We start from the raw sequence: 26255 nt of genomic DNA, 5'->3' as shown, positions 1-26255 counted from the left end.
AAGAAAAATAAGCCAGGCACAGTGGCTCACGCCTGTAATCCCAGCATTGTGGAAGGCAGAGGTGGACAGATCACCTGAGGTCAGGAGTTCAAGACCAGCCTTGGCAACATGGTGAAATCCCATCTCTACTAAAAATACAAAAATTAGCCGCGTATGGTGACACGTGCCTGTAATCTCAGCTACATGGGAGGCTGAAGCACGAGAATCACTTGAACCAGGGAGGCAGAGGCTGCAGTGAGCAAAGATCGTGCCACTGTACTCTAGCCTAGGTGACAGAGTGAGCCTCTATCTCAAAAAAAAAAAAAAAAAAAAAAAAAGGAAAAGTACACGAAGTATAGGGACATGGGGAATAAGTTAAAAATCAAAAGGACTCACTCACTGCTTTCTAACATCTTTTACTTCTTGACCTTTCGAAACATCCAAAAATTAGTAATATAATCTGTGTCACAATCTTAACAGTTAAGAAAAACCATAAAATGAAGGCCTAGAAAGATCTTTGTTACTCATCTAGAATTATTTGGTATAACAGTATTTTCCAATGGAGGAAGACTATTGGATTTCAGGCATAAAACAATGCAGAAAAAAATCTCAAGGCATCACAGGGAGAGGGAGATAACTTCTGACTCTGGTTTCCTGTGTTTCAGGCCAGGAAGAGCAAGGGGAGAAAAATATCTGTCCATGGGAACAAGTAATCATGCTTTAAAGGACAATTTCATTCGAACCCATTCATTTCCTTTTCATGCAAAATTTCAAAGATAAAGCAACATAAAATATGGGGCCAAAGAAAAGAGAGAAGGTCTTCAAGGAGAATTTGTGCCTTTAAGTTTTTACTGGTACAACAGTCCTTCAGCCTGGAGGTACTCAAAGACGAATCATGAAAAAGAAAAAAAAAACTTTATTTCAAGCAGGTTCAGTGATATATGTGTGTACTACAGCAAAGGCTGGTTGTGGCAAAGTTTCATTTCAAACTGTATGATGTGGGCTGGGCAAGGTGGCTCACGCCTGTAACCCCAGCACTTTGTGAGGCCGAGGTGGGCTGATCACCCTGAGGTCAGGAGAGACTGGCCTGGCCAACATGCCGAAACCCCGTCTCTACTAATAATACAAAAATTAGCTAGGTGTGGTGGCGCGCACCTGTAATCTCAGCTCCTCGGGAGGCTGAGGCAGGAGAATCGCTTGAACCCGGGAGGTGGAGGTTGTGGATCACACCACTGCACTCCAGCCTGGGTGACAGAGCCAGACTCAAAAACAAAAGAAAATAAAACAAACAAAAAAACCAAAACTGCATGATGTATAATTTTGACATTATGTGGGAACGCTTGACTTCTGCCAAAATGTAGATTCAATCCAATATTATGCCAATTTTTATATTCACTGTAGTCCCTAAATTTTCATAACCAAAAAAAAAAGAGAATAACCTTACAGTTACCTACTAAGGTAACGAACTGTGAAATCAATTCCCCAATATTGCTTTGAAAATAAACCCCTTGGTTGTTAAGAGAAATTCCAACTTCCAACTCCATCCGAATGTATTATTTAACCGGTATTCTTCAGTCATCATCTACTGTTGGCTTGATTGTCACTCCTCTTCTTATCTGACCCCAACCAATTAAACTGCAAAATGAAAATAAAAGAAATCATAAATCTTACATCCATTTCACTCTCATTACCACACAATCGTATGATAAATTTTACCTGCTTATCTTCTGAATTCAAATTTGTTCCCAAAGCCTGCTCCTCCATAAAGAAAGCCTACATTATATTCTTAGATTCTTTTTTATTCTTGCTTTTTTGTTTTTGTGGTTTTTTTTGAGACAGTCACTCTGTCACCCAGTCTGGAGTACGGTGGTGCGATTTCGGCTCACTGCAACCTCCGGCTCCCGGGTTCAAACAGTTCTCGTGCCTCAGCCTCCCGAGCAGCTGGGACTACAGGCATGCGCCACCATGCCCGGCTAATTTTTTGGTATTTTTAGTAGAGATGGGGTTTCACTATGTTGGCCAGGCTAGTCTCAAACTCCTGGCCTCAAGTGATCCGCCCACCTCAGCCTCACAAAGTGCTGGGCTTACAGGCATGAGCCATCGTGCCCGGCCTGAAAGTTTATTGTTTAAATCTATTTTAAAATACACTGGAAGTCGTATGTCTGCAATAGCAAAAAAATATATAATCACAAAAGAGAGTAAAATCAAAAGGGCATAAACCACCACAAATAATTATTTACTTAAGAGACAGCAAAAATTTAACTTTCTAAATTACAGGGCAATAATTCAGATAAATCTCCTGGACAAGTGATGAGACCATCATGGGCACAGTAGCATGGAAGCCTTAACAAAGGAAACAGGGCTGGGCAGGGTGGCTCATGTCTATAATCCCAACACTTTAAGAGGCTGAGGTGGGAGGATGGCTTGAGGCCAGGAGTTTGAGATCATGCTGGGCAACACAGTGAGACGTGTCTACACGAGACAGTGAGGAGTGTCTACAAAAAACAAAAAAATTAGCTGGTCATGGTGGTGTGAGCCTATAGTCCTAGCTACTTAGACACTGAGACTGCAGTGAGCTATGATCAAGCCACTAAACTCCAGCCTGGTCAACAGAGAGACCCTGCCTCTAAAAAATATAAAATAAATAATTAAGGAAGTAGATAGTGGGCAGGGGTGATCTGAATAATTATGGGGACAGTCAGGGCACAAAATAGTCTAATTTAGAGGGTTTATATAAGACAATGCAGAAGGAAAGGTTAAATGGGTTGAAGCAGGTTTCTAGAAAAGTCCCAAATATCAAAAAGTAGTGAGAAGCCTCTAGAAATTATTAAACACAGCATGATGAAAATGTTTTAAGAAGACTAATTTTGACCAAGCTCTTAAGTAATAAAGAGGCAAACTAGGGGTCTTTCACACTAACTGTGAAGTGTAAAGTATGGTGGTATGGACTGTGATGATGTGACAAGGAATGGAAAGCAAGGGGCAAATTCAATAACTAACCTGGAAAGAGCAAAAAGTCAGGAGCCAAAAATGTGTGTATGCTTCCTGGGTCTATGCTCTCAAAAGACCTAGAAGCAATAGCACCCTAGGAGCAATGAGCACACCTGAACACTCAGCTTTTCATTTCTAAGAGAAATGGCCAGTTCTAAAACTGGAACAGAGAAGGTACAAGATGAGTCTGGAAGATACTGTGCCAGAAAATAAGGAAATGTTCCAAAAAAAGAAGAGGTTGGGCATGGTGGCTCACGCCTGTAATCCCAGCACTTTGGGAGGCCAAGGAAGGCGGATCACCTGAGGTCAGGGGTTCGAGACCAGGCTGGCCAATGTGGTGAAACCCCATCTCTACTGAAAATACAAAAATTAACTGGGCACGGTGGCACGTGCCTGTAGTCCCAGCTACTTGGGAGGCTGAAGCAGGAGAATCGCTTGAACCTGGAAGGCAGAGGCTGCAGTGAGCTGAGATCACGCCACTGCACTCCAGCCTGGCGACAGAGTGAGACTCCGTCTTAAAAAAAAAAAAAAAGAAAAAAAAATGATGAATACATGTCAAAAGGACACAAGAGCCAGCCTGAAGGACCTCCACTGGCCAAACGTTGAAAAATGCACATGAAAATAAAGGAAGACAGTGATGGATCATAACATGTTGAATAAAATGGGACTCCATGAGTCCATATTATAACTAGATAGGGAAATAAATAACGGCAAAGAAAGAATGCCAAATGATAAATGTGGGGTGGTAGAGTTGAGGGAGGATACTGTGACCTGTAGAGGTGCTATGATTTTGTAATCATTATAGTCAAGTTCAATTCAGGCAAGAATCATCAGTGGATGCTACATCCAGGGGTGTGGGATTCGATAAGCAGCAGGCTATTCGTATTGGCTGAAAAGATCTCCCTACAGATTGCTTACTAGTTGCAAGGGTAGAGAGTAACTACACAGTAGAGAGGCTGGACAACATCTTGACTACATAGTCAAAACTAACCTTAATAAAGAGGAGCAGTCAGATATCATGTGCCTCTAGCTGTGATTCCTGAGAAGGAGACTTCACAGTGTATTTAACTTAAGAACCTGAATCTAATGTTACACTTCCGAACCATAAGAAAAACCCAAATTGAGGAATATTCTATAAAGTAACTAGCTTGCATTCTTCAGAACTGTTAATGTCAATTAAGACAAAGGCTGAAAAAGCTCCAGATTAAATATCAAAGAGACATAAAATTAAATGCAATGCATGATTTTAAACAGGAGGAACATAAAGTACGTTATTGGGATAAGTAATAAAACTGAAACATGCACTGTAGATTTCAGTATTTTGCCAATGTTAAATTTCTAAGTGCTTATATAAGAGTATCCTTTTTTGATGGGAAATATACACTGAAGTATTAAGAGATCAAGAAGCATAACATATATAGCCTACCCTCAAATGGTTCAGGAAAAAACTTATATTTGTAAATAAATCTGTATGTGTATTTGTCAATCTAGGAAAAGGCTATAGAGGAGTTTTCTGTAAAATTCTTGCAATTTTTCTATTAAGTGTGAAATGATTTCCAAAGTCAATGACAATAGAAATACTGAACCCAAATTCATTCGGTTTTGCATAGGTTGTGTCTAACAGGCAGAGAAGCCAATCACAGTATTTGGACTAAAATATGGGACTATAGTCAAGGTTGTAGTTTTTTCTGAGACGGAGTCTCGCTCTGTCGCCCAGGCTGGAGTGCAGTGGCGCCATCTCGGCTCACCTCACTGCAAGCTCCGCCTCCCAGGTTCACGCCATTCTCCTGCCTCAGCCTCCCGAGTAGCTGGGACTACAGGCGCCCGCCACCACGCCCGGCTAATTTTTTGTATTTTTTAGTAGAGACAGGGTTTCACCGTTAGCCAGGATGGTCTTGATCTCCTGACCTCATGATCCGCCCGCCTTGGCCTCCCAAAGTGCTGGGATTACAGGCGTGAGCCACCGCACCCGGCCGAAGTATAGTTTTCAAAGTCATCCAAATAAATAGTTGAGACTGAAAGCCACAGTAACTGTTGTCCTCAAGGAAGAATGTGCTTTTTTTTTCTGTACAACAAGACTGTGTCTTTTTTTAATTAGACAGTGGCAAAGACTAACAAACTTACCGCCAGTGTTTTTCAACTCTTCGGCTAAGGGCAATTTTTTCTCCTACCTCTGTGCACACTGGATTGGTCAAAACAATTTTACCCAAATCGGCCTTGACAGCACTAACTCTCCCTCCTGTCGACAGGGATCCTATGTTCACCATGAGCACTTCATTCTTAGACAGCTTTTGAACCTAGAAAAATAAATTAGGGAAAAATAAATCCCAAAATCAAGAAAATGCTTTCCAAATATAAGTAAGAATTTACCAAATACTATGGGAAATACGTCAATCATAAAAGAAAAAAAATTCTATATAAATTTTATTGTAAAGGAATTTGAACTATATACAGTCTAAAGACAGCAAAAGGAAGGTTTATTTGGCACCCACTGAACTTACACAAGATCCACCTGTACAAAATAAGGTAGGAACCATACCAAAGAACCTCTTAAAATTCTGAAGCAGTTACCTAGTACAAATGAGGTACAAAATTTCCCAAAGTGGGGAATGGGGAGGACTATGGCTATGTAAGAGTTAACATGGGCCAGGCGCAGTGGCACACGCCTGTAATCCCAGCACTTTGGTTGGGAGGCTGAGGAGAGCAGATCACCTGGGCGGGGGGGAGAGGTATGATTGCTTATTTTCCTAAATCTTTGCCAACACTAGGTGTCAGCAATTTCCCATCTCTGCCAACCTAATCTGGGACATTTTTTAATAATCATGAAGCTGGGCACAGTGGATCACACCTATAATCCCAGCACTTTGGAAGGCTGGGGTGGGCAGATTGCTTAAGCCCAGGAGTTGGGAGATCAGCCTGGGTAACACGGCAAAACTCCGTCTCTACAAAAAATACAAAATTAGCCAGACGTGGTGGCCCGCACCTGTAGTCCCACCTACTCAGGAGGTTATGGTGGGAGGATGGCTTGAGCTGGGAGATCGAGGCTGCTGTGAGTCAAGATCGCACCACTGCACTCCAGCCTGGGCAACAGAGCAAGACTCTCAAAATAAACAACAAAAAAATCATATCGATTTTAGGAATATCATGTGTTTGTCATAAATGGCAAATACTTTTCCCTGTTTTTTAAGTTTCTTTCTTAAACTGACTGCCATATAGTTCTCAATTTTGGCCGGATGCAGTGGCGCATGCCTGTAATCCCAGCACTTTGGAAGGCCGATGCGGGCGGATCACTTGAGGTCAGGAGGTCAAGACCAGCCTGGCTAACATATAGTGAAACCCCATCACTACTAAAAAATACAAAAATTAGTTGGGCGTGCTGGTGCATGCCTATAGTCCCATATACTTGGGAAACCGAGGCAGGAGAATCGCTTGAACCCAGGAGGCGGAGGTTGCCATGAGCTGAGATCGCGCCACTGCACTCCAGCCTGGGCAACAGAGCAAGACTCCAACTCCTTAAAAACAAAAAACAAAAAACAAAAAAACCTCAATTTTGGGGAGGTCAAATTTATTTACCTTCTCTTTTTTTCTTAATTTCATGTTAACTACAAAACAATAAAACTCAACACTGGTTTAACACTCCCATTTGTCACTTTTTTACAAACAGGAATTATAAAAAGCATTTACCTTTGCTGCTTTCTTGTCTCCTTCAGTGCGTACACCTAGAAGCCGTCTAAGCAGGAAATAGGAAATTTCCAATTCTGTGAATATCTCAGGTAAAGCTCCGACTGCACCAAGTACTTGTCCCACCATTCTGTCAGCCCGGCACAAAGTGGGGTCAATTTTTGTTCCAACTCCTAATATAAAAATAAGATGTATACAGCTCAATTTTTTATTTCCTAAAACACCTATAAAGTGAATTAGTCGGCCAGGTGCAGTGGCTCACACCTGTAATCCCAGCACTTTGGTAGGCTGAGGCGGGTGGATGCCTGAGCTCAGGAGTTCAAGACCAACCTGGGCAACACAGTGAAACCCCGTCTCTATTAAAATATAAAAAATTAGCCAGGTGTGGCGGCGTGCGCCTGTAGTCCCAGCTACTCAGGAGGCTAAGGCAGGAGAATCACTTGAACCCAGGAGGCAGAGGTTGCAGTGAGCAGAGATCGCACCACTGCACTCCAACCTGGGTGACAAAGTGAGACTCCATCTCCCAAAAAAAAAAAAAGTGAATTAGATACCCCAAAGCCATATAAGCACAGCACATACCTATACACTTTCATACTTTTATTTTCATACTCATACAATAGCTATATAGGCACAAGAAAATACCCGTTTTATCTAGACAAATAGAAATGTACACTCATGAGATGACTGGGCAAATGAGAACAGAAAGATTCTCTTGATTTAAATTCTAAACAAAGGGTTTAGAAATCTGATTTTCTAGGAATGATGGCTTGGCTGAGAACTTAATGCAGGAGATGTAAGTATTACTGACCTGGTCTTGAAAACAATAAAAATAAATTCTAAACAAAGGGCAAATAGAGATAATAAGTGAACTCAAAATGAGTCTGAATATCCTTAACAAAAACTGAAAGAATATAAAATCTTAAATGAGTAGTTTGCAGAGTATTTGCATGCCATTTCTCCCCTGAAAGACTGATCGAAAAGATAATTAAAGACCACATATGGGCTGGGCGCGGTGGCTCACGCCTATAATCCCAGCACTTGGGGAGGGGTTCAAGTTGGAGGATTACCTAAGGTCAGGAGTTCAAGACCAGCCTGACCAACGTGGCAAAATCCAATCTCTACTAAAAATACAAAAATTAGCCGGGCATGGTGGCAGACACCTGTAATCCCAGCTACTGGAGAATCACTTGAACTCGGGAGGCAGAGGTTGCAGTGAGCCGAGATCGCGCCACTGCACTCCAGCCTGGGTGACAGACTCTCAAAAAAAAAAAAAAAGACTACATATGATTCCTGGGATCTACTTCAAAATATTCTAGCTGTGTCTTGAGGGGAGTAGGGGAAAGATACATAGATGGAACAAGATTGATTTGGAAAACTTTTTTTTGCTGCTGTTGTTGAGACACAGTCTCTCTCTGTCGCCCAGGCTGGAGTGCAGTGGTATGATCTCGGCTCACTGCGACCTGGGATTACGGATATGTGCTGCCATGGCTAATTTTTTTTTTTTTTGTATTTTTAGTAGAGACAGGTTTCTCGAACTCCTGACCTCAGGTGACCCGTCCACCTCGGCCTCCCGAAGCGCTGGTAATACAGGCATGAGCCACTGCACCCGGCCAAGATTGGTAAAATATTAATAATTGCTGAAGCTGAGCGATGGCTCTATGGGGGTTATCATTACAGTATAGGCCAAGTGCGGTGGCTCACGCCTGTAATCCCAGTATTTTGGGAGGCCAAGGAGGGTGGATCACTTAAGAACAGAAGTTCGAGACCAGCCTGGCCAACATGGCGAAACCCCATCTCTACTAAAAATACAAAAATTAGCTGGCTGTGGTGGTATGTGCCTGTAGTTCCAGTTACTCGGGAGGCTGAGGTACGAGAATTAACTGAACCCAGGAGGCAGAGGTTGCAGCGAGCCGAGATCATACCACTGCACTCCAGCCTGGGTGGCAGAATAAGACTCTGCCTCAAAATAAATAAATAAATAAATAAAAAGTTCCTTAAGTTAAATTTTTAAAAAGTTACCAGATCTCCCTTGTTTACCACACACATGCACACAAAGGATAAAATGAGAGATGGAACTACAGGCACCAAACCAAGTTTATTTTACTATTTGATTGGAGAAACGGCATCTCACGGTTTCCTAGGCTGGTCTCAAACTCCTGGTCTCAAGCAATCTTCCCACCTCAGCTTCCCAAAGCACTGGGATTATAAGCATGAGCCACCATGCCCAACCTGGTAAACTCTTTTTTTCTTTTCTTCTTGTTTTTCTTTTTTTTTTTTTGAGACAGAGTGTCACTCTGTCACCCAGGCTAGAGTGCACTGGTGTGATCTCAGCTCACCCTCCGCCTCCTGGTTTCAAGCGATTCTCGTGCCTCAGCCTCCCGAGTAGCTGGGATTACAGGCGTGGGCCACCACACCCAGCTAACTTTTGTATTTTTAGTAGAGACAGGGTTTTACCATGCTGCCCAGGCTGGTCTCAAACTCCTGAGCTCAAGCGATCCATCCACCTCAGCCTCCCAAATTGCTGGGATCACAGGTGTGAGCCACTGCGCCCAGCCAATCTGGTAAACTCTTTTTCGTTTTTCTGTTTTCTTTTATTTCCCTTTTAAAATTTTCAACCAGACACACAGCTTGTTTGGTGAAGAATAAACTGTGTCCTTACCAAACATTTTCTTCTTTAATCTAAAGGTACATACACCCCCTCTAATTCTCACTGAATCTTTCATTTTTCTGGGTATTGAGTAATACAGTAAGTTGTAAGAGACTAGAAAAGTTTTTAAATCATTTCAGTAATTGCTACACAAAGAAATTTATTTTCTTTTATTTCTACATCATTGGAAATACGATCTGACATCATTCAACTGACATTTGTAGGTAATTTCCCATTTGCAAAATATACACAAAAGCAACCATGGCCGGGCACGGTGATTCATGCCTGTAATCCTAGCACTTTGAAAGGCCAAGGCGGGGGACTGCCTGAGCTCAGGAGTTCGAGACCAGCCTGGGCAACACGATGAAACCCTGTCTCTACTAAAATACAAAAATCTTAGCTGGGCCTGGCAGCATGTGCCTGTAGTCCCAGCTACTCGGGAGGCTGAAGCAGAAGAATGAATGGCTTGAACCTGGGAGGTGAAGGTTGCAGTGAGCCAAGATTGCACCACTGCACTCCAGCCTGGAGGACACGGCGAGACTCCATCTCCAAAAAAAAAAAAAAAAAAGGCAACCATTATCTACCACAAAAATTGTGTTAACAAAAACGTAAGTGTACGTAAATACCTTACATGGTAAGTCATCAAACTTTTTTATATTGCTAAAAAGCAGTTACTCTATATTTGACCAAAATGTATCCTTTGTGTTTAAAAATCATTTTTACAAATGCATGAAACCATCTTATAACCTAAAACAAGAGCTTAACCACATGATTGTTCCCCCGCCCCACTCTATTATTAAAATACCCAATTAAAAATCTATAATATGTCCCTTTTGGTAATCCATCCCCCATGAAAAGTCCACAAATAGCCACAAATTAAAAGAGATGAGAAAAAATCCTTACCAATAAGACCGCCTGGAGCAGCATATTGCAGATCATTATGCTCTGCAAAAAGTGATACAATTTTGGAAAAGATTGGTTTACACATGAGTTTTCCTTCACTATCTTTGGAAACAATACCAGGTCTTACTTCTATCTCCTGGCCCACCTGTAAACATATAATTAATAATTAGAATTACTGTGTTACACAAAATGATCATTTACCTATCAAAAGTTCCAACAGGGACTGGGTGCGGTGGCTCACGTGTGTTATGCCAGCATTTTAGGAGGCCGAGGCGGGTGGATCACCTGAGGTCAGGAGTTCAAGAGCAGCCCAGCCAACACGGTGAAACCCCATCTCTACTAAAAACACAAAAATTAGCCAGGTGTAGTGGCACGCGCCTGTAATCCCTGCTACTCAGGAGGCTGCAGCAGAATTGCTAGAACCTGGGAGACAGAGGTTGCAGTGAACCAAGATCGCACCACTGCACTCTAGCCTGGGCGACAGAGAGAGACTCCGTCTCAAAAATAAAATAAAATAATAATAAAGTTCCAGGCCGGGCGCGGTGGCTCAAGCCTGTAATCCCAGCACTTTGGGAGGCCGAGACGGGCGGATCATGAGGTCAGGAGATCGAGACCATCCTGGCTGACACGGTGAAACCCTGTCTCTACTAAAAAATACAAAAAACTAGCCGGGCGAGGTGGCGGGCGCCTGTAGTCCCAGATACTCGGGAGGCTGAGGCAGGAGAATGGCGTGAACCCGGGATGTGGAGCTTGCAGTGAGCCGAGATCTGGCCACTGCACTCCAGCCTGGGCGGCAGAGCGAGACTCCGTCTCAAAAAAAAAAAAAAAAAAAAAATAATAATAATAATAATAAAGTTCCAACAGGAAGATCATAAAACTGAAAAGGCAATCATTCCTATATTTCAAAGATAATTATTCTTTAAAAAAAAAAAAAAAAAAAAAAGATGTGAACGAGACTGTCAAAACCAGAACAATCCAACTGTTGCTAACTACCCACCACACAAGTCTATTACCACATCAAATGTGCTCCATACTTATAAGTCTATAAATTTTGAAGTCAGACACAAAAGACATAATGGAAAACAAAGAAATATAGCTGGGCATGGTAGCTCATGCCTGTAATCCCAGCACTTTGGGAGGCTGAGGCAGGCAGATCACCTGAGGTCAGGAGTTAAGAGACCAGCATGGCCAATATAGCGAAACCTCGTCTCTATCAGAAAAAATTAGGCTGGGAGCGGTGGCTCACGCCTGTAATCCCAGCACTTTGGGAGGCTGAGGCGGGTGGATCACGAGGTCAGGAGATCGAGACCATCCTGGCTAACACGGTGAAACTCTGTCTCTATTAAAAAAAAAAAAAAAACAAAAAAATTAGCCAGGCGTGGTGGCGGGCGCCTGTAGTCCCAGCTACTAGGGAGGCTGAGGCAGGAGAATGGCGTGAACCCGGGAGGCAGAGCTTGCAGTGAGCCGAGATGGCGCCACTGCACTCCAGCCTGGGCGACAGAGCGAGAGTCCGTCTCAAAAAAAAAAAAAAAAAAAAAAATTAGCCGGGCGAGGTTGCGAGTGCCTGTAGTGCCAGCAAGTCGGGAGGCTGTGGCAGGAGAATCATCACCTGCACCCAGGAGGTGGAGGTTGCAGTGAGCCGAGATCATGCCAATGCACTCAAAAAAAAAAAAAAAAAACAAATAAACAAAAAAAAAACAACTATTATCAGGGCATGTAAATTAGTACAGCTACCATGGAGAACAATATGGAGGTTCCTTGAAAACCTGAAAATATGAAAATAGAGCTACCATATGATGCATCAATTTCACTAGTGGGTATACATTCAACAGAAAGGGAAGCAATATATCAAAGAGGTATCTGCACTCCCATGTTTATTGCAGCACAGTTCACAATAGCCAAATATGGAATCAACCTAAGTGCCCATGAACAGATGAATGGATAAAGAAAATGCAGTATATAGGCCAGGCGCAGTGGCTCACGCCTGTAATCCCAGCACTTCGGGAGGCCAAGGTGGGTGGATTACCTGAGGTCAGGAGTTCAAGACCAGCCTGGTCAACATGGTGAAACCCCATCTTTACTACAAATACAAAAATTAGCTGGGCTTGGTGGCAGGTGCCTGTAATCCCAGCTACTTGGGAGGCTGGGGCAGTGAAAATTGCTTGAACCCGGGAGGTGAAGGTTGCAGTGCACCGAGATCGCTATAGCTTGGGCGACAGAGCAAGACTCCACCTCAAAAAAAAAAAAAAAAAAAAAAAAAGAAAGAAAGAAAAAAAGAAAAGGCAGCATATATATACAACGGAGTATTATGCAGCCTTAAAAAATAAAGAAATTCTGCCATTTGCAGCAACATATCTAGAATTGGAGGCCATTTTAAGTAAAATAAGCCAGGCACAAAAAGACAAACATCACACATTCTCACTCATCTGTATATGTGGGAGCTAAAAAGGTGGATCTCATGAAGGTAGAGTGGATTCAGAGGTCTAGAAGGGTGGGGGGAGTGAAGTTTGAAGATGGAAAAGAAGAATATTAAAAAAGAGAACTCTTTATCAAATGCCAGAAACCATGGAAAAAATTTTATTTTTCAATTTGGATTGTCCATACTTTTTTTCCTGATTAAGACAAGGGTAAAACAAACAAACAACAACAACAACAACAACAACAACCAAAATCACAACAACCAAAACCCATTTTACCTTTAATACTCCTTTTAGGATACTACCACCAGCTACACCTCCCTTAAGGTCATCAACTTCACAGCCAGGTTTGTTGACATCAAAAGATCTAATAACTAAAATAAAATAAAACAAATTAAAGTCAGTTCTGTTCATTTTAACTTTAGAAGAAATAATATTTTCCATGTTAACATTTCGAAAATAGTGACCATTTGAGATTTATACCAAAGGGGTGCCTTTGTAACAAAATCTAGTATTATCCCAATGCTTATGCAGTCTTACTTATGATGGGAAAAATGAAAATAACTTAAGTTTGTTAACAAGTGGCATATATGGTATACCAGTATTATAGAGCATCATGCAACTATTAATAATGTTGGAGCTGTATGTAATGATCTGGAAGGATGACCCTCATATACTGTTAAGAAAAATTATAAAAATTATATGTATAATATAATCCCACTTCCATAAAGAAAAATAAACTAATCAATGTCTGTATATGGATTTCTTTTTCCCTCTATCATAGAGGCTGGAGTGCAGTGGCACAATCACAGCTCACTATAGCCTCAAATTCGTGGGCTCAAGCGATCTTCCTGCCTCAGCCTACCAAGTAGTTGGGACTACAGGTACACACCACTGCACCCAGCTATATTTTATTTTGTAGAAACGGGGTCTTCCTTTGATGCCCAGGATGGTCCCAAACTCCTAGCCTCAAGTAATCCTCCCACCTCAGCCTCAGCCTCCCAAAGTGCTGGGATTACAGGTGAAAGCCACCATGCCCAGCCTGTGTATATGTTTATACATGATGATATGAACAATGAGGAAAGTGTGGGAATAATGGACAGCAAATGTTAACTTTGCTGACTTTAGGGCTAAGGGACTAGAACTTGAAGACAGAGAGATTATGGACATTTTCTTTACATACCTCTGTAACTCCTGTAAGAACAATTCAGCTTTATAACTACAAAATACTAGGACTACATGACCTGCACTTCGGAAAGTATTTCCTACTAAACACCAGGAGCCTGGATGAAGGCCCAGAGGAGCTCAAATGTCTGTTTCGAGAAGGTTTCTACATCCTTGTGTAGGAACCACAAGCCTAGGTGATCAAATTGTATCAGTATCAGTTCTTCATTAATTGAACAACAAAATCATCTGTATGATGTTTTAGTCAGGAAGTTCGAACACCCTGACTAAAACATTATGATTCCATAGAGAATACTGTATTACTCCATCTTGATCATGTACCATATATTGAGCACAGAAAGGTTAACAGTTGTTTTTGGTTTTTTTTTGAGACGCAGTTTCACTCTTGTTGCTCAGGCTGGAGTGCAGTGGCACGATCTCAGCTCATTGCAACCTCTGCTTCCTGGGTTCAAGCGATTCTCCTGCCTCAGCCTCCTGAGTAGCTGGGATCACTGGCGCCCGCCACCATGCCCAGTTACTTTTTTGTATGTTAGTAGAGACAGGGTTTCACCATACTGGTCAGGCTGGTCTCAAACTCCTGACCTCATGTGATCCACCCACCTTGGCCTCCCAAAGTACTGGGATTATAGGCATGACCCACCATGCCTGGCCTAGGTTTACAGCTCTTATTGTGTTCAGGACTCTGTCCCTCATTCAGTAATACAATCTAGCACTACTAATACAATCTCAGAATTGATTTCAAAAAAATTGTATGAATCATCACCTCTGCAGAAAGAGGAAATATTAATAAACATCCTTGAAGAGGAATCACCAATGTGGAAAAGATCAGATTAAGAGTTAAAGGCAAATCCTATCACTTACCAATAAGCCGGGGCTCTGAAGTAAAGTCTCTTGGGGGTACTGGAATTTTCTTTACTATGTACTCACAAACAACTTCAATATTGTATTTCAGCTGAGCTGAAATTGGAATAATGGGAGCTCCCTCTGCTACTGTACCTATATGACAAAATTCAGAAAGATCAAAATTATTCAGTTTTTAAAAATTTATTCTATGTATGTTACATAAAACGATTAAGATTACTATAATAAAATAGATGCCTAAACCCCATACAAATGTCAGCAACAAGTGGAAAGTGGATAATTCTGTTCAGAAAGATGGCAATATTCTATTTGTTTTCACTCCTGAAAATGAATACTAATCCCTTTAAGGGAAAATTTGTTACTTTATATTAGTCGACATACTTAATATTAGTACAACGATAAACTTGTTTAAAGAACATACTAACACTCCTGTGAAAGAACACTCTACTAGTTGAAAAGATTTCTAACAACATGTAATTAATCTCCCAATAAATGTCAAGATAAAATTACAGACTCTGCTAATCAAAGACTGCTAGCACATATAATTTTAATTTTTTTTTTTTTTTTTTTTTTGAGACAGGGTCTTGCTCTGTCGCCCAGGCTAGACTGCAGTGGCATAATCACGGCTTGTTGCAACCTCCACTTCCCAGGTTCAAGCGATCCTCCCACCTCAGCCTCCTATATAGTAGCTGGGACCACAGGTGTGTGCCACCAAGCCCAGATAAATTTTTGGATTGACGGAGTTTTACCATGTGGCCCAGGTTGGTCTTCAACTCCTGGACTCAAGCGTTCCACCCGCCTCGGCCTCCTAAAGTCGTAGTATTACAAGTGTGAGCTACCAAGCCCAACCATATATATTTGCTCTGTATTAATTATATGTCAAACAAGCTAGTCAAAGAAATAGACCAAACACAATTAGACTTTAATCAAAATCACTTACTACTTTTCATGATGACAGAACTGAGTTCATAAGAAATTAACCTAACAAGAAAAACAAGACTAAGAGAGAAAATGTCAAGAATAAGATACATCATGTCTCCTCTGAAATGAAAAACATTATGCTATTAGAGAAGGGACACTCAAGAGATTTATTTACTTATTTATTTATTATTATTATTATTTTTTAGATGGAGTTTCACTCTTGTTGCCCAGGCTGGAGTGCAATGGCAGGATCTCGGCTCACCGCAACCTCCGCCCCGAGTTCAAGTGATTCTCTTGCCTCAGCCTCCCAAGTAGCTGGGATTACAGGCATGTGCCACCACACCCTGCTAATTTTGTATTTTTAGTAGAGACAGGGTTTCTCCACATTGGTCAGGCTGGTCTTGAACCCCGGACCTCAGATGATCCACATGCCTCGGCCTCCCAAAGTGCTGGGATTACAGGCATGAGCCACCGTGCCCAGCCAACACTCTAGAGATTAAATAATCACTGTCACTTCCAAATCTTAAAGTAGCTGTTCAGTAACAAATACTGTAAGATGAGGTTTTTAAAAATTATTTTATTCATTTTACTGAGATTTTTTTTTAATCTGATCGATAGTTTCCAGAAAACAACCCCAGTTCTAACTTGCTGCCAGCAAAAATATAGTTTAGTATATTAAATTCAGAATCATAGATTTCATTAGTTGTATCAGGTTGCTAACAAGCAGTAGGTAGGGCAATAAGGCTTAAGACTCATAAGTTTACCTTGTTTTAGATAATATATTAAAAGTTAATTTAACATCTGGTATCCAGAGTAAATGGCTCTCAAAGTGATTCATAGATTTATTACATATTATGGCTTCTTACCTTGGACAAATGCAAGGATCTGCTCGTATTGTTCTTTAGCCTGACTTTCTTTTACCAAATCAATTTTATTTTGTAGAATCAAAATATGCTTCAGTTTCATGATCTCTATAGCAGCCAGGTGTTCAGACGTCTGAGGCTGAGGACAAGATTCATTACCAGCTAGTTGATGAAGAATAAAAAAAGATACATATAAGAATAGCTGGAAATATCCAGAACAGGCAGGCAAATCCATAAAGAGAGAAAGCAGATTATTGGTTGCTAGGGGCTGGGGGAGGAAAACATGGCAATGGATGCTTCATGGGCATGGCGCTTCCTTTTGTGGTGATATAAAAGTTCTGGAACTAGATAGTGGTGAAACTACAAACACTATGTTGTACAAAATTGTCAATGTACTTAATGCCACTAAATTGTACACTTTAAATACATAAAATGGTACATTTTGAGTCTCTTCTGCCACCCACTCCCCCCCTGCCAAAAGAAGTTGGCATCTAATAAAGGAGACTTCTCAATGTTCTAACCCTAATGAAGGCAACATTCCTAGATATTATTGCCAGATATCCACCGTTTGGCCCCGCTTCACTGTCTGTTGCCTGCGTTCACTGGAACCTCCCAATTGTCTGGCTCCCAATCCTGGTCCTGAGCAAGAAGCTTAAAATCAGTAAGTCTGGCTTTTCTCAGGGTCTGTACCCAGTTTTTGCTCAGATATGGGGTATAGCCTTCTAACTCTTTCCAGTCTTAGAAATGTTCTGGCCCAGTCAAATTCCTGAGAAGTAGACACTAATTAAAAGGGAAAGGCACCTAATACTGTCCATGAATTTTAACTAATATCAGAGGCTATTCTTCAACCGAGGGAGGAAAGAATGCTAACTGCGAAGATAACCCACAGTGTATTATAAAGAAATGGGCATGTTTTGTTGAGGACTCCAATGATCAACCCCCTCAAGTCGTGATGTTCAAGTGTCCTGACTATACCGACATGGCATGCTTTAAAAAAAAAATTTTTTTTTTCTTTTTTTTGAGACTGAGTCTCACTCTGTCTCTGTCACCCAGGCTGGAGTGCAGTGGCGTCACCTCAGCTCACTGCATCCTCTGCCTCCCGGGTTCAAGCGATTCTCCTGCCTCGGCCTCCTGAGTAGCTGTGATTACAGGTATGCCCCACCACGCCCGGCTAATTTTCGTACTTTTAATAGAGGCGGGGTTTCACCATGTTGACCAGACTGGTCTCAAACTCCTGATACCTCAAGTGATCCACCTGCCTTGGCCTCCCAAAGTGCAGGGATTACAGGTGTAAGCCACCACGCCTGGGTTTTTTTTTTTTCTTTCAAGACCAAGTCTCCTTCTGTCACCCAGGCTGGAGTGCAATGGCTCGATCTCGGCTCACTGCAACCTCTGCCTCCTGGGTTCAAGTGACTCTCATGCCTCCGCCTCCCAAGTAGCTGGGATTATAGGCATGCACCACCATGCCTGGCTGATTTTTTGTACTTTTAGTAGAGACAGGGTTTCACCCTATTGGCCAGGCTGATCTTGAACTCCTGACTTCAAGTGATCCATCTGCCTCAGCCTCCCAAAGTGCTGGGATTACAGGCATGAGCCACCATGCCCAGTCGCTTTTTTTTGAGATGTAGTTTTCACTCTTGTTGCCCAGACTAGAGTGCAATGGCGCGATCCTGGCTCACCACAACCTCTGCCTCCCGGGTTCAAGAGATTCTCCTGAGTAGCTGGGATTACAGACATGTGCCACCACACCCGGTTCATGTTTTTTGTTTTTTGTTTTTTTTTGTTTTTTGAGACGGAGTCTTACTCTGTCACCCAGGCTGGAGTGCAGTGGCGCGATCTCAGCTCGCTGCAAGCTCCGACTCCCAGATTCACGCCATTCTCCTGCCTCAGCCTCCCGAGTAGCTGGGATTACAGGCACCTGCCACCACGCCTGGTTAATTTTTTGTATTTTTAGTAGAGACGGGGTTTCACCATGTTAGCCAGGATGGTTTCGATCTCCTGACCTCGTGATCCGCCTGCCTCAGCCTCCCAAAGTGCTGGGATTACAGGTGTGAGCCACCACATCCGGTGCTTTTAAAAAATTTTACCCCAGGCTTGGCGCGGTGGCTTACGACTGTAATCCCAGCACTTTGGGAGGCCGAGGCGGGCAGATCACAAGGTCAGGAGATCCAGACCATCTTGGCTAACATGGTGAAACCCCGTCTCTACTAAAAATACAAAAAATTAGCCAGGCGTGGTGGTGGGTGCCTGTAGTCCCAGCTACTCGGGAGGCTGAGGCAGGAGAATGGCGTGAACCCTGGAGGCAGTGCCTGCAGCGAGCGGAGATGGCGCCACTGCACTCCAGCCTGGGCGAGACAGAGCCAGACTCCGTCTCAAAAAAATAAAATAAAATAAATAAAAATAAAAAAATTTTATCCCGTAGTAATGAAATCTCTCAACAGCTAACGTAAGAAACAATACATACGCTACCCTTCAAAACTCCACTTATTCCTAGACTTCAGCACTTATTATGACTGGTATTTGTATCTTAAATACTTCCACAGTAGACAGTTCAGACATACACACACACACAAACCATAACACAAAGTTTTACACATACATTTAAAACTAAATCACCTCATGTGATTTAAATGAGAAAAATGAACTACTGACTTTTTTTCATTTTCTCAAATGCTACCACAAGAATTCTCACAAGCTATCAGCCCCAAATCTATCTTTTTCAGTATTTTGTGATAGCTGGTAGGTAGGAAAGTCATCCTGGATGACACGTTAGTTCCCATTCATGTCACCCTTAGGTAATAGATATGATCCTTAAAGGCCTTAGTTCCGCTTTAAATACTTCATCTTGGATTTGCTCCACACTGATTTGTCCAAACCAATTGTGAGGTATTTACCTATCAACAGAAGAGCTGCATCCATCACTGCTGCACCATTCAGCATAGTAGCCATCAAAATATCATGGCCAGGACAGTCAACAAAGGAAACATGTCTAACAATTGAGAAATAACAATCAGCCTTAATATCAATCACTACTTAAACATGCTAGTTATAGATTTTTTTAAAGTTAAATCAACTTAGGAAATAATCTTATTGGTATAAAATGGTTACAGGGCTTGGTGTTTCTAGAACTTGGAAATAAGTTCACCAGCTGATTAAAACCACTGCAGATTACAAAGCAAATTAAATTAGTTATGTGCAGAACGGAAGATAAAGAAACTCCCAAATCCAACGAAAGTGAAAATGGTATAGAATAATGGTGTAGAGTATATACTGAGAATGTCATTGATTTGAAAGCTAAAACTTATAATGACTTATCCCAGCACTTTGGGAGGCTGAGGCAGGTGGATCACCCGAGGTCAGGAGTTTGAGACCAGCCTGACCAACTAGTGAAACCTGGCCTCTACTAAGAAAAAAAAAAAAAATTATTTTCCAAAAATACCTGTAGCACCTTGAAAAGCTAGAATTGCCCATTTGAAACAGAGATGGCAGCCCTTTTTAAAACAAAACTATGGTATTCATTCAGTCACAATTTTTTTTTTCATCGTATGCTCACATTGTCATGATCTAAAACAGAGGTCAGCTCTTAGGCCAAATCTAGCCCACCACCATATCTATTTATACATATATTGCCTACATCTGCTTCTGTAATAGAAGAACAGAAGCAACAGAAACTCTGGCTTGCAAAGCTGAAAATATTTACCATCTGGCCCTTTGTGGAAAAAAGTTTGCTAATCCCCTACTAAGGACCAGGACTACAGTGAGACAAGCGCGAACTTTAAGAGAATGCCAAAAAACTCAGTAATCAAGGAAAATGGCCAGGCATTGAGGCTCATGCCTGTAATCCCAGCACTTTGGGAGGCTGAGGCAGGCAGATCACTTGAGGCCAGGAGATGGAGACGAGTCTGGACAATATGGTGAAAGCCCGCCTCTACTAAAAATCTAAAAACTAGGCTAGGCACAGTGGCTCACACCTGTAATTCCAGCACTTTGGGAGGCCGAGGCCTGCGGATCACAAGGTCAAGAGAAAAAGACCATCCTGGCCAACATGGTAAAACCCCGTCTCTACTAAAAATATAAAAATTGGCCGGGCGCGGTGGCTCAAGCCTGTAATCCCAGCACTTTGGGAGGCCGAGATGGGCGGATCACGAGGTCAGGAGATCGAGACCATCCTGGCTAACACGGTGAAACCCCGTCTCTACTAAAAAGTATAAAAAACTAGCCGGGCGAGGTGGCGGGCGCCTGTAGTCCCAGCTACTTGGGAGGCTGAGGCAGGAGAATGGCATGAACCCGGGAGGCGGAGCTTGCAGTGAGCTGAGATCTGGCCACTGCACTCCAGCCTGGGCCACAGAGCGAGACTCCGTCTCAAAAAAAAAAAAAAAAAAAAAATATATATATATATATAAAAATTAGCTGGGCGTGGTGGCGCGTGCCTATAATCCCAGCTACTCGGGAGGCTAAGGCAGAAAAATAACTTGAACCAGGGAGTCAGAAGTTGCAGTGGGCCGAGACCACGCCACTGCACTCCAGCCTGGCGACATAGCAAGACTCCATCTCAAAAATAAATAAATAAATAAAAATACAAACTAGCTGGACGTGGTGGCTCATGCCTGTAATCCCAGCTACTCAGGAGGCTGAGGCATGAGAATTGCTTGAACCCAGAAAGTGGAGGCTGCAGTGAGCCGAGATCGCACCACTGCACTCCAACCCGGGCAACAGAGAGAGACTGTCTCAAAAAAAAAAAGAAGAAAAGAATAAGAAAGAAAAATATATGCATTCAATATTTTTAAAAAGTCAAAATTAATGCAAAAAATCAATCATAAACAAAATACAAAGCCATGCTGAGCCACAAAGTGATACTGAAGCAAGAGAGGAAACAAATTCAGTAATATTGAGTCTGCCTTTATTTAAAATTCTGATATTGTTTATCATATTTTTTGCATTAATTCCAAAAAAACTGCATTAAAATATTTATCCTAATTACTGAGTTTTCTGGCATACCTCCACCCCCAGGCCCACTTAAATTTTGGGCTTGAGGTGAAGGCCTCACTTGTCTCTCCCTGGTCCCAGCCCTGCCCCAATCTAAACATTCCTTGTAGGGCATCTCCAATCCCCATAAACATCACTAGACAGATGTCAGTATCCTGATAAAAAACCAGGTATGCAATCATATTCAGAAAATAGATGGCGAACAAGTTCAAGTGTTTTAGAGAATTAGAAATGGCTCTGTTCATCTCTATTTAATATACAAAAACAGCACTGTTTAAAAGAAATTCAGGAAGCCTAGAAAAAGAATCCCTTCAATCCAATGAGTTGTTTTTCTATTTTGTTTAAGTGATACTTTTAGTTTGGAGAAACTGCAGGTAAGTATTTTAACTCAGGTTTAGATGCTTGACTTTTCAGATTTGCCATAAAAACATAAAACAATGGAAAAACAACAAAACCATTTAGCAATTAGATTCATTGTTTAACATCTCAATATTTCAAAAAGTACAAAACAGAAGACAATAAAATATAAAGTGTAGTATGCTTAGCAAAAAAGAGGTCACCTGACTAATTTGAAGTTCCCTTTGGTCCCTGCAATGTCTGTAGGAAACTCATCAGGTGTACTGCTCCCACAAGATCTATAACATTCTGGCCGAGGGCAACTTGGGTCATCAAGTTTATAAATCTAAAATTTCAATAAAAAAAGATTTTGATTTATTATCTGCACAACAATTAAAGTTAGTTTCTTGTTCCACAGTACACAGCTTACCTTAGCATTAGCATATCCAAGCTTGATTGTAATATTTCTTTCTAGTTCATTTTTGAACCTGACGGTGTGAACTCCAGAAATAGCTTTGACAACTGTGGATTTCCCATGAGCTACATGACCAATTGTACCTATGGTCAAAGTTCAAAAAATTAATTCATGTGTATTTAATTACATACCAAATATTTTTTCAAATAGTGTTAAGTGTAGAAAACCCAAAGCCGGCTGGACATGGTGGCTCACGCCAGTAATCCCAACACTTTGGATCACAAGGTCAAGAGATCGAGACCATCCCAGCCAACATGGTGAAACCCCATCCTACCAAAAATACAAAAATTAGCTGGGCGTGGTGGCGCATGCCTGTAGTCCCAGCTACTGGGGAGGCTGAGGCAGGAGACTCGTTTGAACCCAGGAGGTGGAGGCTGCAGTGAGCCGAGATCGCATCACTGCACGTCAGCCTGGCAACAGAGTGAGACTCTATCACAAAATAAAATAAAATAAATAAAATAAAGCCAAAGCCATAACTTACTGTAAATATCAACATAAAACCAACAGTGATTTCCAGTTTTCCTCCTCCATACGCCTTCCTACTAGAAACGTGTTCTCATATAGGACTGAAGAGAAACTTCCATGTAACAGCTTTACTTAAAAAACATACTCTGAGGCCGGGCGCGGTGGCTCAAGCCTGTAATCCCAGCACTTTGGGAGGCCGAGGCGGGCGGATCACAAGGTCAGGAGATCGAGACCACAGTGAAACCCCGTCTCTATTAAAAATACAAAAAATTAGCCGGGCGCAGTGGCGGGCGCCTGTAGTCCTAGCTACTCAGGAGGCTGAGGCAGGAGAATGGCGTGAACCCAGGAGGCGGAGCTTGCAGTGAGCCGAGATCGCGCCACTGCACTCCAGCCTGGGCAACAGCGTGAGGCTGTCTCAAAAAAAAAAAAAAAAAAAAAAAACCATACTCTGGGACAGACTGGAGTGCAATGCCCTGATCACAGCGCACTGCAACCTCAACCACCTGGGCTCGAGCAATCCTCCCACCTCGGCCTCCTTAGTAGCTGGGACTGCAGGCATGCACCACCACACACAGCTAATTTTTTGTATTTTTTGTAGAGATGGGGTTTGGCCATGTTGCCCAGGCTGGTCTCCAACTCCAGGACTCAAGCAATCCACCCGCCTCCCAACGGGCTGGGATTACAGGCATAAGCCACTGCACCCAGCCAGAACTTTATATATTAAGGAACCTTCCAGCATTTCCAGATTAAAGTAAACAGGTATGATGGGCCCTGACACAACAAAAAGGGATTTGTGAACAAACAAGGAAACAACCTAAGTTTAATTGTAATTTGTTCCAATGATCAAATTATTGGGTCAATATATGCATAGTAATTCGCTTTAACTGGTATAGTCTTAGCATAGGTTGTTCGGAGATTAAGTTATGCTCCGAGGTCACCCCAACCAAAATTTTTAATGCAGGGGCAGTAGTTTAAGGCCTGTAGGCTTATTTGGGCTTTGTTTGCATTAATAAGTTAAAGCTTCAGACTGTAATACTGTAACTTTAATAGCCTCATGGTGGGGTCTTACTTTTTAACTAGGTTAAAAACTAGTCTTACTTTTTAACTATGCTGTTTGTACAAACTCAAAATGTCCAAAATTTACACTCGGTCAACGTAACTTCTCCTCTAAAGTTCCAGGTGCCAATTAAGAAAAAAAAAAACCCTCTACTTAATCACAGCTTGTACATCAAATAAATCTTTCATAAATTCGGCCCTTGAAATAATCCTGTGTGGCAAGTACAGCCACATTTTCACCTCTTCCTTAAACTTCTGCTACGTATGACTACATACTGCCTTATGCTATTAAACTTTTTTTTTTTTTTTTTTTTTTTTTTGAGACGGAGTCTCGCTCTGTCGCCCAGGCTGGAGTGCAGTGGCCTGATCTCAGCTCACTGCAAGCTCCGCCTCCTGGGTTCACGCCATTCTCCTGCCTCAGCCTCCCGAGTAGCTGGGACCACAGGCGCCCGCCAGCTCGCCCGGCTAGTTTTTTGTATTTTTTAGTAGAGACGGGGTTTCACTGTGTTAGCCAGGATGGTCTCGATCTCCTGACCTTGTGATCCACCCGTCTCGGCCTCCCAAAGTGCTGGGATTACAGGCTTGAGCCACCGCGCCCGGCCCTAAACTTTTCTTATGTCTCCATTTTTTCTTCTTGCCAAGTCTGTAAGCTAGACATGGGCAGCATTCTTTGTGCTCCCTTCCCCCGCAAATCTAGCAGGTGCTTTATTCACAAGGACTCAATATCTATTTCTTGAATATGTGAATCCTCATATTATCCAGGTAATCACACAAAAAGTGAGGTTAAAATTAATTGTTGGAGATCAAGAAGATCAGGTTTCTTAAGTTACTCTTACCTATATTAATTGTGGCTTGCCTGCTGATAACTTCGTGTGAAAGTGGCGTCAACTTGGTAACATCCTGCAATGAAATATATTTTAAAACATCGCACATAAAACAAAGCAGAACTTTTCCTTTGACTTTACGTTTGCCATCTATATCTCGCCACCATCTGCACAGCTTTCTACTACTTCTAAAGCGCCTTTCCTCTATCGGTAACTCTGTACTCCTATGGCTGGGAAGCTGTAAGAGCCCTTCATCATTACACAACAGACTACACCTCCACTAAACTATGGGATATCTGGGGATCAGAGGCTCCCCCAATCTTGGGAACATTAGCACTAAAAGTAATACAGACAAGACACTCCCTTCCCAGACGTTAAGAGGCTGAAACCATGACAATCAACATCAAGACTTCCAGCCGAATCCTCCAGAAGCTCGAAATCCCACGACCGTACACCTCTGCGCCCAGATCGTGGACTGGCCTGGGTACAGGCGGCGTGAGCATGGCTTAAGGCGCCCAGCTCCAGGTCTCCCTCCTGACCCAGGCTCCTGACCCATGCTCCCGACACTGACTAGTACCAATGCCACCGGGAGGCTCGGTCATCTCCACTCCCGAGCTCACTCTACATCCTCCCCAAGCAAAACCTCACCAACGTGGTGAGATCCTGACGCGAAAGATGCGGCTGCCCCAGAGTCACTCCAGCTTCTCCGCCCGCCATGTTGCCAGAAGAGGAAGGAAGTCACCCCGGCTGCCGCCTGATCGTCTGCAGGGGTCCTAGTGCGGGGCGGGGAAGCGGAGGCGGGAAGGCCGAGTAGGGGCTCAGGATGGCCAGTTCAGCAGCGGCCTCACTACTTGGACTTCTCTCCGCTTGAATCTGCACAGTGCCTGTCGGTAGGCTTACTGGAAAACACGGTGCAAAGTTGCTGGAGCAATTCGTCGCAGACCTGGTAGATATTTGTGCAGGCAATACTGAGGGCAGCCACCAAACCCCCGCCCCGCCCGGCCCGTGCGAGGCGGGTGATGCAACCCGGCGCGCGCGCTGGCCAGGGAGAGACCATTTCCGTTTCCTGTGGAGTTTCCCGAAACCTGGGAATCAGCTAGGGTGTGAGAACAGAAAAGAGGGAGTGTCCACCCCGCCCTTTTTTTTGAATACCGATTTCTGTAATTTAATAAGGCGAGATCGGCTCGGGGTCCGCGCCCACCTATGACGGGGCTCTTGGCTGGGAAAAGGCCGCGTGCTGAGCCCCGGCGGGTGGCGGGGCGGGCGCCCCCTCGCGGAGGTTTGGTGAAGGGCTCAGAGGGGCAGGGCTAGCAAAATCAAAGTCCCTAGCTTGTTCCCAGAGAGTGATTTCTAGGGCCCGGGAGGTGGGCCTTGGTGACGTTAGACTGCGTTCCCAGTGAATTTAGCTAGGTGTCGTGAGAGCATCTAAAGTGCGCTGTTTTGTTTTGGTTTTTTTTCTTAAAGAAGTAGGTCCAAAAAAACCTCGATTACCGATAAATCGGTATTTTAAAATTTAAAAATCCTTGACACCTTAACCCACTTTTCGTCGTGTTGAAAAGCAGTTGAGTGATTTTTTTTCTCTGTGCATTTCTATACAAATTTTGTCATAAACAGCTATTTCCTTTTTTGTTGTTTGCAATAAATTTATTTACATAAAAACGTGTG

At 42.7% G+C, this 26255-nt stretch overlaps 1 protein-coding gene across 1 annotated transcript; it reads right to left on the bottom strand.

The window, feature by feature from the left end:
- Positions 1 to 379: 379 nt before the first annotated feature.
- EIF2S3 (eukaryotic translation initiation factor 2 subunit gamma) lies at positions 380 to 25320 on the bottom strand. Its single transcript, XM_001089902.5, has 12 exons — positions 25239 to 25320; positions 24603 to 24666; positions 22201 to 22328; positions 21995 to 22116; positions 19343 to 19437; positions 16452 to 16610; positions 14665 to 14799; positions 12898 to 12992; positions 10202 to 10346; positions 6655 to 6824; positions 5095 to 5267; positions 380 to 1614 (listed from the first exon to the last, which is right to left on the bottom strand). Exons 1-12 carry the CDS (start codon positions 25305 to 25307, stop codon positions 1551 to 1553), a joined length of 1419 nt encoding a protein of 472 aa, XP_001089902.1. The 5' UTR covers positions 25308 to 25320; the 3' UTR covers positions 380 to 1550.
- Positions 25321 to 26255: the final 935 nt, after the last annotated feature.

The sequence above is a fragment of the Macaca mulatta genome, chromosome X (assembly GCF_049350105.2).
Source record: "Macaca mulatta isolate MMU2019108-1 chromosome X, T2T-MMU8v2.0, whole genome shotgun sequence".
Taxonomy (NCBI): Eukaryota; Metazoa; Chordata; class Mammalia; order Primates; family Cercopithecidae; genus Macaca; species Macaca mulatta.
Note: the sequence above shows the minus strand (reverse complement) of the source record. Positions and strands in the feature narration are given on the sequence as shown.

Bases quoted from the DNA above. Each gene is read 5' to 3' on its own strand.
- EIF2S3 (XM_001089902.5), bottom strand. From the start codon at position 25,307: ATGGCGGGCGGAGAAGCTGGAGTGACTCTGGGGCAGCCGCATCTTTCG. The intron at 24,667-25,238 runs GTGAGGTTTTGC...ATTTCATTGCAG, and splicing joins GTCAGGATCTCACCACGTTG to GATGTTACCAAGTTGACGCC. The intron at 22,329-24,602 runs GTAAGAGTAACT...CTTTGACCATAG, and splicing joins GCAAGCCACAATTAATATAG to GTACAATTGGTCATGTAGCT.